A 16,846-nucleotide genomic window follows, 5' to 3' on the forward strand; every position below is an offset into this window, starting at 1 on the left:
GTAAAGACCCCAAATTTCTGCTCTATACAAGAGCATTGTGGTAACCTTAGCCTTATAAACCTTGATTAATGGAGCTAGGGACCCTGGGTAACTATGGTTCTTTAGTTTGAGCAGTAAATTCAAACAGGCTTTTGCTCTACAGTAAATGTACTCTGTTGATGATGGCAGGCCCAAGATCCAGTCTTGGAAAATGTTACGCCCAAATATACAAAGGTGTTAACTTGTTCAATTGGTTCACCATTTAATTGCCACTTATGTCTCTGATGGTTTCTTCCAAACACCATTATTTTTTATTTAGATTTCCTAATGATTAGGGAGTTATCCTGGCAATAAGAGCTGAATCTTCTTAATAGCCTATGTAATCCTACTTGTGAGTATGATAATAAAATATCATCAGCATAAAGCAAACTGTTACAGTAAGTATTTAGGTTCATCGGCATGTGTACCATGGTATCCTTCATTAACTCAGGCAAGTCATTGATGTATAAATTAAATAATAATGGGGCCAGGATACACCCTTGCCTTATCCCTTTATTTGTGTAAATTCTGTTAGTCAGGGCCCCATTAACCCCTTACCGCACCCTCAAACAGGTACTTGTGTAAAGGGCTTTAATCAAAGCCAGAAGTCTGGGCTCTATTTTAAGGGATGTCAATTTACTCCATAGTACTTCTCTATTTACCATATCAAATGCTGCTGTAAGGTCTATGAAAGCAGCAAACAGGGGTCTCCTCTTATAGGCATATTTGGCAATTAGATTGCTCAAGACAAAGCAGTTATCAATAGTAGATCTGTTTTGTCTAAAACCTGCTTGTTCTTCTGTGAGGATGTTGTTTTCCTCTACCCAGATTTCTATTCTGTTCAAAAGGTACGTAGCATATATTTTTGCTACAATGTCAATCAGGCTGATGGGCCTGTAGTTACTAGGATCCTTTTTATTCCCTTTTTTATATATCGGAACAACTATTGCCATCTTCCACCCGTCTGGTATATGGCAGGTGTTATTTATGTGTACAATTAAAGAAAAAGGTCCAAGTATATTGAACTTAGTGAACAATGCTAAGAATAGTGAAAAGAGCTTCTTATATTATGCTTGAAAAACAAAATACTTGTAGCTCTGTGGAGATGGCAAAATGCTAACAGCTAACTAAGAAAATGCAGAGCTTCTGAACTCCTAATTTTAGTTCAGTCTTCAACAAAAATGTATATGTTCTACCATTTCACTAGGAAACTACTCAGAAGAGAGAGACACGACTGAATCTTAAGTGTAATAGAAACATTCAGAGATTCACTTCAGATGAGCATGAGTTTCCACAAGCAGATGAACTGTATCCTAGATTATTTAAGGCACTGATATTCTGACTGATTCTCTATGTATTATCTATGAGAAATATGAGAGACCTGTTGAGGTACTGAACAGTACAAATGTTGTCCATATCCTCAAAAATGGAACAAAAGGAAGATTCAGCAAACTACATCAGTTTCCCATCAAAGTACTTCCATATTCAAAATTATTCTAGTGTAATCATAGAACTGAATTTCTAACCATTTCGAACAGTGTTTGCAGAACAAAAGTCAGTTTGGATTTTTCAAGAGCAAATCTTCCCATACTAAACATACCTCTTTTTTTAATTGGGGCTTTTTTTAGTTGATTATAGCAATGCTGTAAACATAATAGTTCAGCAATTGGTTTCCAGACAGGACTCGAGGATTTCCCCAGCTTAATAGTGGACAGCTCATGGTGCTTGGTGAGCCACAGACAACAGGAGACAAATCCACTACTTTTGGAGGTGATTGCTCCCAAGAAGTCTTTTTCTGGAGGCTAATCCCATTTGTGCCCTGGCTCATCGTTTACTTCAGAAAATAAAGCTCCAGAGATGTTGCCTAGTGGAAGAAGATAGAAAACAAATCCAACCAAATATGCTTATATCTAGACTTATTTCATAGCGATTTGGGATGCAAAGTTCTTTCCATGTATCCTGTGTTAAACAGTAGCTGTCCAGCTGCCTTCTTTACGGTTATAAACATTTAAGGAGAGTCAGATCTCCCACCTGGCCACTGTGACCAGTTTGCACAGTATTTTGCTGACAAGGTTGCTTGGATTGATCAAAGTCTTGACTTCTCATTGTCAGAGTCTTTTATATGTTATTTGGAATTCCTTTTGGTCTATGAACTTCCAGGAAATGGGATTTTTTCTAGATTGTCCACTGCCAAGTGTGTGGATTGGGTTTTTTTTATATTGACATTCTACCTGTAGATTGGGATCCTGCTGGTCCTGGTCTGAGTAGGTGTGACCACTTGCATTGGAGAAGTTGTGAACACTTCATTGTGGGAGAGGGAACTGCCCACAAACTTGAAGAAAGCTGAAGATTCCAATCCTGTATCTGTTCTAATGATTTTCAATAACTACTGGCCAGTCTCTAACCTGATGTGGACTTGATGACCAAAATGATTCTGTTATGACCTTAAGAATTACTGTTCTTTGAAAATCAGTAATGAATTCATTAGCGGTTCTTTTACAAGATATATTCAGTACTATATATGACTTCAAATGGACTCCAGAAGATGGTAGAGGACAGGAAGGCCTGGAGGAATGTTGTCCATGGGGTCACGATGGGTCAGACACGACTTCGCAACTAACAACAACAACAACAACAACATGATTTTAATATGTTAAACTACAGACAAATTTCTCTGAACTGAATTACAGGTTGTAAGCTTTGTCATCATCAAACATATCCTCTATAGAACTTCAGCAGTGTTAAGATATTTGAGTGTTTGTTTTCCAAGTAGTTAATCATTATGGTTATTTTATTTAATCCACCAGTCCAATTTATAATGCCTCAGATTTGACTTCAAACTATTTTAAGCTGCACATAGATTTTTGTAGAATTAGAGTTGAAATGGACCACAATAACAAAAATTTTTAAAAAAAATCTGGGTTCCAAATTAAATTGAAGAGTTTGTTGTGTTATAAGTAGCACTGAAAAACAGAACACCCTAAGTAATATGTCAGATGCATTTTTTCAGAAGTGTAATCTTTTTACAAGGAATATATTTTCAGTCCTTTTACAGTTGGGTGAAATATTACAGCTAATTATGTCCAAAATCTGCATCTTAAAAATATAGCATACATCCTACACATACCCAGTTCTACAGCTGTACAAATTCTGTTGGGAGTGAATAATGTTTTTCTACAGGGATGTTAAAATTGTTGTCAGATGAGCCTAAGATTTCTGGCTCAAACCAAAGGTCAGTCTAATCAAGACTTCTTTGCAAGCCAGACAGTTTCATGACACTGAGTAAATTTGTTACCTCTTTTATCCTTCTGCACTTCCATCTGTTGCCAATCCTTTTACTTGTAACATTTTATAATCTCTGACAATGGAAATGGAAACTTCCTAAGGAGATGCTTCTTTTCAGTGAAAATATTTTCCTAGCCAAGTGGACCTCAGATAATAAAAAAGTATCTCTTTCAGAAACTCTTTCTTGTGTGTTCAGTTTGATGTGTTATTTGCTTTTTTTAAAAAAAACAGAATTAGAATTTCTATGTGTCTATAGATTTGAATTAATGTTTACGTAAAATATCTCATGATATTTATCTTTGCTAGAAAATTCCAAGCCAAGGGTTTATTCTTAATAAATTAAGAATAAATTAATAAATTATTAATAAATCTGGAAAATATCAGATTAGAGAAGACTATTCCCAACGCAATTCAATTGTATGTATGCATTCAGTAGCATCATTGTATCCCATTTAATTTAGTGATGAAAAATTAGACCAAATCTAGCATATGGTTTTCTGGGAAGTGAACACCCCCCCCCCAGAGAAAGGAATATTTTGAGGAATATTAAAAAGGCAGAATATTATATTTCCCCAAAGGATCTTAAAGGCAGAGAAGCAAGCCCAATTTTTCTTAATAGCCTCCAGCAGAAACTCAGGAAACCACCTTTTAGAAATGCAGATTTCATTCAGCCACATTCATGAGTAAATACTACCAAGCAGAAGCCCATTCAAGACAGGATATTTTGAAATCCCTCACAGCAAAACTGATAGCTAACAATAGTAGAGTGATAGAATTAGAACCAGCAACCCCTCCCCCCCCTCCCCCCCAAAAAATCCAACACAGGATATAGTCATCAGCCACAGCCCCAGGGAAGTAGGATATGATGTTTAGGATTAACCCACCACCATCAGAATACCAAAACGGCACACTCAGACTCAGGTCAGAGTACATGACACAGGAAATACAAAGGCTCAAACAGGAACGACTCCAAACACAAAAGCCCAAGAAGGTATAAAAACCCACCACTCCCAGCAACCTGTAGTCAGCTGCTCCAGAGTCTCATGTCTTGTGGTTCTGCTCTTCCATAAACTACAACCTTTTTTCTAAAGCAGTCTTCATATTGTTTATTCCCAGCTTGGACTGGACCCTGATGAAGATTTTTCTTTGAACAATATTATTAAATGAGAACATGTAATTTTTTTTAAATGGAAAATTAATTCCAAAATGAATGTCAGATATTTCTGGAAGAGAATATTTGCAAAAACTCTAGTTAGTTTTATTGGATGAATAGAAGTTTGACCCTCTCTTTAAGTTTGCAATTTAAAGAAGATTTAAAGCAGCTGATTTCTGAGGCTCTGGAAGGGGTATTGGGCCAGCCAGCATCTGAAATTGAGGGAAATATGGACAAAATTTTTCGTGTAAATTCATGGATTGCAAGACAAAGGAAGTTACCCAGAGATGTGGTGGTCTATTTTACAAAGAGAGTAATTAGAGATGAAGTTATTCAAGCTGCCTATGATACTAAACTGGTAGTGGCTGAGCAAGAAGTCTTGGTTTTAAAAGAGATTCCTCCGAAGATTTTAAGGAGAAGGAAAGATTTTGCATTTTTAGTACAGGAACTTAAGAAATGTGATATTAAGTTTAGATGGGAGATTCCAGTTGGACTGGTGGTGACGCATGAAGGTAAAAGACATCGTCTGGTTACTGTGGCCCAGGCACGTGATTTTTATAGCAATGTGTTAATAGCAACCCCCCTATCATTTTTGGAAGCTGTTAAGGGATACGGCGAGGGAAAGCTTCAAGATGTTGCAGACAGACAGATAGAGGACAATGGTGTTGGAGGGGATCAAGATACAGTTTCATTGGATGTTGCAGGAGGCCAGAGGAAGACGCGTGCCGCCTTAAGAAGAGCGAGACGAGAGCAAGAGCAAGACCAGCAGATAGTTATGGAATCTCCAAAGTGTATTTACAGTGAAGATGTGGGAGGGGCGCGGTCCAAAGAAGTTTTGGGGGTCATGACAGACGTGCTCCAAAAGTTTTGGGGCGTTAAGATTGCTGATTAAATTTTTAAATTAGTATCTTAATGGATTAAATTTATCATAGAGGAGAAAGAAAGTTTTTTTTTTAATATGTAACACAATTTAAGATGGATGTTATTTGCTTGTTAGAAAAGTATATTAGGGTTATGGACTAAAAGTGTGTGTTGAACTAAGAATGGGTATGCAAGCTCCTAATTAACAATAAGTTGTCTTACAGACTGCTTAAACCTTTTTTTTTTTTACTCTTTTTATTTGAACTCAAGGATGACCTGGAACTGCGAGACATTTGGTGTGATACATGCAAGAATTATTTTTGATTATGGTTTAGTTTGGTTGGAGATTATTAAGGTTAATAGATAGGCGCTTTTGGCGCGTAACTGAGAATTTGTTTTTTTTTTTCTTTGAAATTAATATGAATAAGGACTGGGATTAAGAAAATCTATTCTGAGTAAAGCTTTTTTTTGTTTTTCTCTTTTTCTTTTTTACTTTATTTGTAATATTAATATTGTTTGTATTCATTTTACATGAGCTAGAGGGAGATAGAACTAATAGTTTATTGCTGATAACATAGGGGTGCTTATGTTTGTTTTTTGATTTTATACCCTGTATTTAGCTCTGGGAAGTCGGGGGGGGGGAGGAGGGAATGGGGGGAAGGGATAGGGAGGGTTGGGTGGGGGTGGGGGAGGGGGGGATTAAAGTTAAAATGTATTGTAAAACTTTTTAAATAAAAAAAAAGTTTGCAATTTGTGAACAGGGTCCTTAAGAAACTAGATTTTTATGATAAGAAGAAGAACTGAAATTCATTACTAGTCTATCTCCTACAATTTGAATAGAGACACTACAGCTGTTAGTCAATTCTCCCTGCTAAATTAAGTATGCTTTGCTGGTATAATTAACACCTTCTATATTCTGCATTTCATTTCCCTTGTACCTATTTACATTTCTTCCTGACAACCATTGTAAGAGAGGGAAAGTATGTGTACTTGTATAATGCCATCTGCTACTGGCTATACAACTGGCCCCCTTAAAGAGTTTATAGTTTACCTAAACTCTAAGTAGTTAGTTCCAATCAGTGATGTGGTAGGAAAAGTTTTTAATCCCTTGGGTTCTCCATGTGGAGTCCCTTAAGACTTAGGGCTCTCTCCTGTTATTTGATGTCTATATGAAACCACCGGGAAGGGTCATCTAGAGGTTTTAAATGAGATATCATCAATATGCTGGGCCAAGCCAGAGCCTCAGTAAAAAAATCTTGAATTAATGCTTGCAGGTTGGGATGAAATAAGTTTAGATTAAATCCCTATAAAATGGTGTTATGGTTCATTAATGAATATCGACATCAGTCTTGATAGTTATACTAGATGGAATTTATTCTCAACTATTATCAGTGGTCTATAACAAATTATTTGTGCCTTCTAGTGCAATAAAACAACTTGGTAAAAGAGTCAGAGAGATAAAAACACGGATACACAACACACTGGGTGTCTGATAAAATAATAATTTAGACCAGAGGAGCTTAAAATATGTGTTGGTTAGAATCCCTAAAGCCCCTTCAAAAAGCTTACCAAATTTTAATCTCTAATATAACAGGATAAATTATTCAGTATATGGTATAGTAATCTTATTTAGCTATGCATTTAAATTACCAAGAACATTTTGCCTCACAGCCAAGTCTCTCCATTTCTAAGAATAATTTGGGAGTTGAATCTTAACATTTTACTCAACTTGCTCTAGAAAAATAGTATAAATTGTTAGCAAATTCCACTTACAGTAGAAATTCCTAGCCAAACCTCTCTGGAATGTAAAGCATTATCCAAGAACTTACAAGTCTTGTGGTCCTGGTGCTGGTAACGTAGAGGTGCCAGGAGATAGTAACAACTCCTTCTTAGGGATAAGGAAAAAAACATTCTGGAATTTTTAGACAGACCTTGCTTAATTTAGGACATTAACAAATTCCGTAGAACACTAAATATTCTGAACTTAGAAATATACCGTAGTTTCCGGCGTATAAGACTACTTTTTAACCCATGAAAATCTTCTCAAAAGTCAGGGGTCGTCTTATACGCCGGGTGCTGAAAATTTAGGGACAGGGCTGGCTGGAAAACCTGGAGCGGATCTCCCATTTAGTCTGCGCAGGGAAAGCGGGACCAATTGGAGAAGAAGCTGCAGTCTGTGGTTTTTTACAGACTGGGGTCTGGGCATCTTTTCTTCTAAAGTTGAAGAGCAGTTGTAGTATATCCCAACTTGAAAGGCAGGTGGGGAAGGCAGCAGCCAGAGCAGCGGCTTAGCTCTAAGGACACATTTGACTCAGGAACTGGGCGGGCTGGCTGGAAAACCTGGAGCGGATCTCCCATTTGGTCTTTTTTTAAAAAAATCCCATTTATATCCTGCCCTTCTCCAAAGACTCAGGGTGGCTTACAATTTAAAGCACAAATCAATGTGCTTAGCAATAGCCTTCATTCTGTGTATATGCCTGTTTATTAGGGCTTTCACACACACCCCAAGCAGCATTATTACAAAGTCAGCTTATTGCCCCCAACAATCTGGGTCCTCATTTTACCTACCGGTACCTTGGAAGGATGGAAAGCTGAGTCAACCTTGAGCCTGGTGGGATGCGAACCTGCACTAATTGCAGGCAGCTTGTGTTATTTAAGGCTCTGCGCAGGGAAAGCTTTAGAGTGAATTAGGAAAAGTGAAAAAGTGAATTAGGAAAATAGGGAATGGTTGCTGGAATCAGGGGCTGCCACAAAGAAGAGGGAGTCAAGCTATTCTCCAAAGCACCTGAAAGCAGGACAAGAAGTAATGGATGGAAACTAATCAAGGAGAGAAGCAACCTAGAACTAAGGAGAAACTTCCTGACAGTTAGAACAATTAACCAGTGGAACAACCTGCCTCCAGAAGTGGTGAATGCTCCAACACTGGAAGTTTTTAAGAAGAGACTGGACAGCCATTTGTCTGAAATGGTATAGGGTTTCCTGCCTTAGCAGGGGGTTGGACTAGATGACCTCCAAGGTCCCCTCCAACTTATTATTATTATTATTATTATTATTATTATTATTATTATTATTATTATTATTATTATTATTATTAAATCCACTTGCACTGTTTTATGTTTACATGTTTCATGACAAACAGCCTTATGTTTATAAGTGACAGTTTTCCTACTAAGCACCTGCATGTCATAAGCATTTGAATTAAAATTACCATATTAAAATCAAATCTGATGTTTTTTAATTTTTATTTGGTGTGCGTTGGAAGAGGGGTAGTCTTATACGGCGAGTATAGCCCAAACCCTATAATTTAACAGGAAATGTAAGGGGTCGTCTTATACGCCCAGTCGTCTTATACGCCGGAAAATACGGTATACAGAATACACTTGTAACTTTTCACAGCCCTGTAGCATATAAAGTTGTCTAAATTATAGATTTGCTTCAGTCTTTATAGAGTTGCAGACATTGGCTATTGGATCTTTATATAGTTTTCCATTAAATTAACAGACATTCATCAGTGTGATGTACTCTGCCAACTTAGAACCATATATGAGAGGGAATTGGAAACACTCTTGCTTTTGCTTTTTCAAATAAAACTTGCAGTCTCAGTTTCATTAGATTTAGAATCTGATACATACGTCTTACAAATCTCATACCCCTCCTTTTTGCTAAAACTATTTCCAATTGTACTTTAGTTTTATTTGCAGCTAGTGATAACTTTACATGTCTTAACTGAAATTAGTTTATGTGATTTCCTTCCTTTGAAGTGATCAGATATTAATATTTAAATACTGTTGTTGAGTTTTTGGATGTTGCTGTCATGCTGCTATGTTAAGAATGAGTACATATACTATTTTCTTTCCATAAAAATGTCTTTCTTCTTTTTCATCAAATTCCCAATGTTTCTGTTTTAAATATCTCCGGAAGCCTACAAAAAGTCCTTCCTTCCATTCCAAGGTGGCAAACATAACTAATACTCCTTCCTCCTATTTTTTCAACAACTACCACTATATATATTCCTCTTTTTTCCTGTTTTTTCCGGGTTGTTCACAACGCTCCATCATTTCCAGCAGCAGGAAGAGAAAATAAACTCTCTTAATTTTCTCAGCTGATTGAGGAACATTAGTTTAAGCTAGCACAAGCCTAGCTGTTTGGGGTTGAAACTAGCCCTTATTAATTCCACTATTGATGGGTTTGGGAAGTATGCTCTCTTTAATACTGTGCCATGCTAACATAATCATAGGGTAGTAGTAAGAATATTATTATTAACAGCAATGCCTTGCTTCAATAAACCTTAATGAAATGGACTTAAAATGCAGTGAACAAAATTTGTGCCTATGCCTCCTTTCCAAATAGTAGACAGAGTCAAGAATATTCGAACAAGTCTAGACATAATTACAAAAATAGTGTAAATGATGTAAGTGACATCCTTTTGGCTTGAACAAACGATATCTCTCTTTTGATAGATTGAGGTCTTGATGTATTATTGGTACAATGTTTCATCAATTCCACACAATCTTAATTCCATTAAGGAGAGACCTTTTTAATTGCTTAGATGTCTAAACTTTATAGAGGTTGGAGATAGTTCAGCATTTCTTCCATTGAAGAAACCTCTCCTGGATCCAAGCTTTTATATATAATAACATATCATAGTCTCAAGCATTTTGCAAATGTTGAGACAAAGTGACTGGCCCAAAGTCACCCAGCTGACTTTAATGCCTCAGATGGGAGTAGAACTTATAAACTTCTAATTTCTAGTGTGGTGCCTTAACCCCAGACCAAACTGGCTTTCCACCTTTGCATAACTGTGAATTTTATAGGCCATAGACCACAATTTAGAAGTTACAGACCCAGAAATTATCTTGTGGTTTCCCAGAAGATGTAAGAAATGATGTGGACTGGGGATTTAGTTTACCACACCAGGTTGGTAAAGGTTGTTATTACTTATTTACTTATTTGTATCCCACTTTTATTATTTTTACAAATAACTCTAGGCAGCGAACACAAACAATATGTCTTCCTCCTCCTATTTTCTCCACAACTCTATGAGGTGGGTTGGGCTGAGAGAGAATGACTGGCCCTGGGTCACTCAGCTGGATTTAATGGCCAAAGGGAACTTGAATTTACCGTCTTCTGCTTTCTAGCCCGGTTCCTTAACTACTAGATCAAACTGGCTCTGTATGTTATAAAACTGTACGCATAAAACTGGTTATGTACTATATCTTCTTTCCTCCACTGCTGGAAATAAATGGCTATTTAAAATCTAGTATTAAATTTATTGTGTTATGTTGCAGGCTATTGTATTTCAGGAAATAATTTTGTTATGTATAGCCTAGCCTGGCTCTAGACAAATTGAATGCAGCTTTAGTGATATCATGAGCTAACCTGGTTAGCTATAGTTGGATTACAGGAAACAATTTTTGTGAGATCTCATATATGACATTTCATATATTTTGGACATTGAGAAATTAATCTAAATGCTATATTGAATTATTTCTCATTGGGTACCTTCTTACCTGGTCCATTACTTCAGCCAAGAGGTACAATATGGCAGCAGCGTGTATGCCTTGAGGAACAGTACTGTCTTACCAAGTAAGTGTTTTAGAAGCATACTAATTCATTGATTATGAAGTACAGCCTTCATCACAAGTAGGCAAGGAATTTACCTGACTTGACCAGGAAACATAGGTCCATTTTCCATTCTTCACAACAGATCCAGGGATGTAAAAATTATTATAAATGTAAAAATAGAGTAATATAGCATAATGCTATTTCAGGGGCCAACAATTATAATGCAAAATAACTAAAGTAATATCTTCTATTGCTAGGAAGAATACAGCAAAATATATAGTAAACATGTAACATATATATTATAATACTATCATATATAATAAAAATATAGAGTAAAAGTTGCCTTGGACACCTGCAGTGTTTTATTTCTCTTTCCATCTGCCATAGCAACATGTCTTCTCAGAGAATTTAGACTAATAGTATAAGCAACACAGTTTCCATGAGCCTGAAATACTTTTTCTGGAGTTTATGGAGATCAAAGAACTTTTTTTAATTGGCATGATCCCCTCTGGGTAGCAGGAGTGATTCGATGCTGTGGATGTCTCAGTTGGCCAATTGTCATAATCTGTTGAGGATTGGCAGATTCTATCTGTTTCTCTTTCATGGATTTTGTCTTTAAAAGTTGTAAATAATTTGGTTCCATAATTCATAAACCATGTGGAAAAGATACATGAAATATTCTTATTTCTTGTAAAGTTTTCCTTTGTGATATTTTCATGTCCTTTTTTCCACTGAGCAGATGTAGTTTTGTGAATGCTTTTCTCTGTTGTGTGTGCTGATGTGCACATTTTCATTTGAAAAGTCTGAATGAAAATTTTTCTTCTGTCCACTTCTCTTGATGTAACTTGGCATTTTTTGTGACATTCTTCCAGAAAGACCCACATTTTCTATAGCCTGTTTTTGATGGAACTCTTTTTTTTTAATTAAAGAGTTTTACAAAAACAAAATTTTACAATATATCTCCAAATCCCCCCACCCCAAACCTGCCCACTTCCCCCCCTTCCCAGAGCTAAATACAGGATTATAGTTACAATAATCATATTCTAAATAAAAATTATGCATAATATACAATTAACCAAATTCATAATGTGCTTTAACTCCCCTTTAACATAACTACAAACAAAGTACCAATAACAATATCCCACTAAAATCTACTCATCAGCTAAATGGAACTTTTTAGTCCCATATTTGTTCTGAATATAATTTATCCATCTCCTCCAAACTGAAATATATCTTTCCTGTGAATGATCTTTCAAATAAGCAGAAATCTTAGACATTTCTGCAAGATTCAAAACTTTAAACACCCATTCTTCTACAGTGGGCAAACTATCCTTCTTCCAATATTGTCCCACCAGTAACCGTGCTGCTGTTATCATGTTCAACATCAAGTTAAGTTTCTTTAACGTCACAATCTACAACAATACCCAATAAAAACAATTGCGGAGAAAACTTTATCTTTCTCTTAAAAATCTCTTTCTCTTAAAAATCATTGATGGAACTCTTTTGTGTTGATAAAATAGAAAAGTTTCAGTGTTGGGAGTTGCTTCAGTTATATTTTAGACTTTGTGGAGATCTGATTTCTCAATCTGACAAGTGAAAGAAATCAAGAATAACCTGAAGAGGCTGCCTAGAACTATCTGTAAGATGGGCTGTGATTAAAGAAAAATAGATATATAGGTTGTGGTTTTTAAATTCTCGTATTTCATGTCTGCTAAAATCCTAAAACTACCTATTATTTTGTGTATACCTTTATACGGCACAAAAGGTAATATGGCACAGAAAAGTCAACTTTGGTTTCTTTCTCTTCTTTGTCCCCTCTTTCTTCTCTGTAGTCAGCAGCAGAATATGTGAAGTCCCGTTTACCAGAAGTCCTAAAGCAACACCTTCAAGATTATGAGAAAGATAAGGAGAACAGTGTATTATCCTATCAAACCATCCTGGAGCAACAAATTCTCTCGGTTGACCGAGAAATGCTGGAAAAATTGACTGTATCCTATGATGAGGCAGGTATGTTGGTTGACAACTTAAGTGGAAGTGTGGCCACAGTTTTATCGCTTAGATGTTTTTACCTAGGGTATTCTTTGAAACCAGCTATTTAATGATGCATCACGATACGCTCCTTTCTATATTAGTTTCATATAACAGAAGTATTATTACATTAATGATTCTATATTTTATTTTATTTTATTTTAACATTCTCTTGGCCAAGCATTGGTTGGTATATTCAGCCAAGCAAATAGAATGATGAATTAAATAGTATACTTCCTTTTTAAAAAAGGAGATTGACTCTTCACATCATTAGCATAGTCATTATTGTTTTTCCATATTGCAGAAAAATAGCGATTTCAGTAGAATTCTCCACCTTTTTTTTGCTTGTTTCATTTAACCAAATCTTGTTCATTTCCTATAATGTCAATTCCTTCAGTCAACACTGAAAAGGATATGCTAATTCAGAGCAAAATGTGCTGTATATTCAGAATTCACATTAATTTACTCTGAAGAAATTTTGCCTCATTAGTCACCATACATGCCCATCATCCTACTCCTTTCTAGTCCTGAAAAAGTGTACAAATTATATAGGCAAGACAAAGGGGATAAAATAGGAAATCTTTTTTACACATTATTCACAACATTTCTTTATGCCTTCTAATCTTGCAAACCATCTTTGCTTCTTCCAGCTGGGGAAACTGGATTCTGTTCTATATAATCTACAATATCTTCTATAAAACTCCTTCCATGACAGTAGTTCATTCTGGACATGATGAGGGAGATAAAAATGCTAAGGAAAGGTATACACAAAACTAGCATTCTTATTTTCCCTCTCCTATTTTACCTATGTAATTTTTAGTACCACTCAGGTATGCTATGTCCTACAACAACATTCTTGCATGTACAAATTCTTACGTCAGTTCAGTAGTGATACAGGAATTTCTCATTTAACACCGCTAATTGGGACTGGAAACTCCATTGTTAAGTGATACAGTTGTAAGATGAAAAACCATTTGGCTGCACCACTTAGCAACAGCAGTTCCAATTGCTGTCATTAAGCAGGGATCAGGTGGGTTATTAAGTGAGGGGCCTCAGGTGACTGTGACTTGCAACTTACTGCCAGCTTTTCATTGACTTTACTTATCAGAAGTTGGAAGTGAAGGTCACAGGTGGGGATCACATGACCATGGAATGCTGCCACAGCCATCATAAGTGTGAGAATTATTTATAACTACCACTCATTCAGTGCCATTACAGTTTCAAATGGTCACTAAACAAGTGGTCATTAAACTAGGGCTAGCTATATCCACAAGTTTTCCAAGTTTTGAAACAAAAAACATTTAGTTTATTCTTTTGGATAATAAAAAACCTTTTTTAAAATTTGCACACTATGTGTGTCCCTTTACCCACCCCTCTGTTTTGAACCAATAAAGAAAATTATAGATTTATTATATTGTAAAGAATGACATTTAAACATGGGAAGGAATGTTTTTGCCTTTACTCAAAAATGTTTGTGCAATAGAAAACTTGTGAAAGATTTTTTTCCCTACAAAGGTAGCTTTTAATGCTGAAGTAAAGCAATCAAATATGAGTGAAGACCAATTGTAAAATAAACACAAAAATATATTTGTGCTGTGCACTTAAAAACACCATTAGAATGGTGTATATATACTATGAATGGAAGTCCTGTATTTATATCCATAATGAGGCTGAATGACAGACTTGGCATTCTAATCAAATCTCTTGTTTAGTTATAATGGTGCTACCTGTTCTGAAGCAGGGCCTGATTGCAACTGCTGTGCGAAGAAGTGAGTGTTTTAAAATAATAACGATAATAATAATTGCAGCAGATGTTTGTAATTTGAAATCTCCTATCATTCAGCTTCACAGCAATTCCAAAGGTAACATTTCCTCCTGTCATGGTAGATTTCAGTGCTTTATCAACACCTTTCATTTTAATGAGAAGGTCAAACGGGTTTCAGCTGTACCTGGGTTGTGAATAGATAGATGACTGAGGATGGGCAGGAGATGCCGTTGTTTTAAAATGGAGCAAATTATAGCTATTTCAGGTGACTGCATAACTCTTCCCATTTGCATCAGCAGGATGGCAAAAGTACACATCTCTTGGCTGCCTCTGAAATGCTTAACATTTATAATCACAAGCAGCTGGAGTTCCAGTCAAAAATCTCATCTGTGAGGGATCTGTTATGCTGTGCAGAGTACCACGTACATGGCCTGCAATGGTACCCCACTTCTGATAGCATTAAAGCCTTGCAAACTGGATGTTTTTTGCTTCAAAAACTTTAGAAACTTGCACAGTGTTGCAACGTGGTTCCCATGAGGATATGCGGATGCAAAATTGCTGTTGTAGGAAATAGCTATGCTTGATCAAAAATCCAAGATGATAAATGGTTAGATTTGATTCCAGATACAAATTTCAGATTTTATTCTCATGTTATACAACAAAATGTCAAGATTAACAGATGTTTCCCAGAGACCAGGTTTTGCTTTGCCAGAGGAAAGTAGAAAAGCAAGGCAATCTGAACTATTTTGCTTCATATTACCTATTGTACCACATATAAAATCCAACTGGTCTTTTCTAGTGTCCCGGATGCAGCTGACAAATTTAGGAGGCCAAGCAGTAAACACAACCTTGGCTTTCTATAGAGGGAAATAACTAGGAGCCATTGCTTTTTGTCCATGACACATGCTCCCTAAAATAGTTGCTTCACTGTTAAATATTAGAGTAGACTACTCTGACAGGGTTTCTAATCTAGTTTTTTTAGATTGTGTTCCATGGAATCATAGGGTTATGAAAGAAATTGTGTTCCATGAGAAATTGTGGAGGGGGAGGGACCATTTATGTATCAGCACACAAACACTGTTCATTTCCTTTCTGTTCTTCCCAATTTTTTGGGCACAATTTTCCCCAAAAAACCTGAACTTCCCCTGCTTTGCTTTCCAAACGTTTTGGGTAACTGTGTTGTAGAAGTCAGTGGGATTAGACAACTTACTCAGAGTGGAAGTTCAGCCTTCTAGTTTTCTCACAATGGTGTAATTTCACACATTGTGTAACATCCAGTTCAGCCTTTAATAAGGACCAAATCATAGATTACATTTTAATCACAAGTTGTCTTTAAATATCGTTTTCCCAATTATAGTAGCAACCACCAGCATGTACAAGTATCTTAAAGCAAATTATTTTGAAGCCAAAGAGATTTCCTGATGTAATATGGCATGTGAATCTATTGTTCATAGAAAAACAAATTTGATTTCCCACTGCAAAGTTCTTCAAAGTATGTCTTTCTGCCATGGGGCCCACCACAGCCTCCCTGTGTTCAAGGGCCAGAGCTGCTAGCTGCCTCAGCCTCCACATTTCCACATGTCACTTAAGTCCTGAGAATCAATCACTGACTGAAAATTATTTCACTGAAATGTGAACATGATAATACAAATGGTAATAATAAAGTTCAAAAAATGACAGTAATAAAGAGATCTTAAGAACCATGCTATCTTTTTCAGTATGTCCTGACTTTTAAGACTTCACATTCATTTGCTGTGTCCTCCATTGCATGTCCTTGGTCTGCTTTCTGACTGAAACAAGAAAGTTACACAACCAAATATTATCCTAGCTTTCACAGTCAGGAAAAACTCTTATGTTTATTCTGCCAGGCAGTTTCCACTAAGCCACTTAAGAATCTGTTCTCCTACTGGTGTCCTTTTTCGTTGGTTGAGTAAGAACACAGAGTAGGAACTTTATTCTGTACAGTTTTACTAAATACATGATTTTAAAAGAAGATTAATTTATTTCAAAAGAGAGCATACGTTGAGGAGAATTATTGATTTTGAAAGTGTGTGTGTGTGTGTGTGTGTGTGTGTGTGTGAAATTAGTTTTGGTTTGAACTCACATTTTATGAATACTTACTTTTGAGAATACAGCTCCAGATCCAGCATTCAAAAACTATATGCAGTTCA

General features: G+C 36.2%; 1 protein-coding gene across 1 annotated transcript in view; it reads left to right on the forward strand.

Moving 5' to 3' along the window:
- The window catches only part of PPM1L (protein phosphatase, Mg2+/Mn2+ dependent 1L), a 191,677-nt gene that overhangs the window by 123,312 nt on the left and 51,519 nt on the right, over positions 1-16,846 (forward strand). The window contains exon 3 of the mRNA XM_081329334.1: positions 12,719-12,889. Coding sequence (XP_081185460.1) covers positions 12,719-12,889 — 171 coding nt within the window. The remainder of the gene's footprint in view (positions 1-12,718; positions 12,890-16,846) is intronic.

This window comes from Vipera berus, assembly GCF_964194415.1.
Source record: "Vipera berus genome assembly, chromosome: 5".
In the NCBI taxonomy this organism is placed as follows: Eukaryota; Metazoa; Chordata; class Lepidosauria; order Squamata; family Viperidae; genus Vipera; species Vipera berus.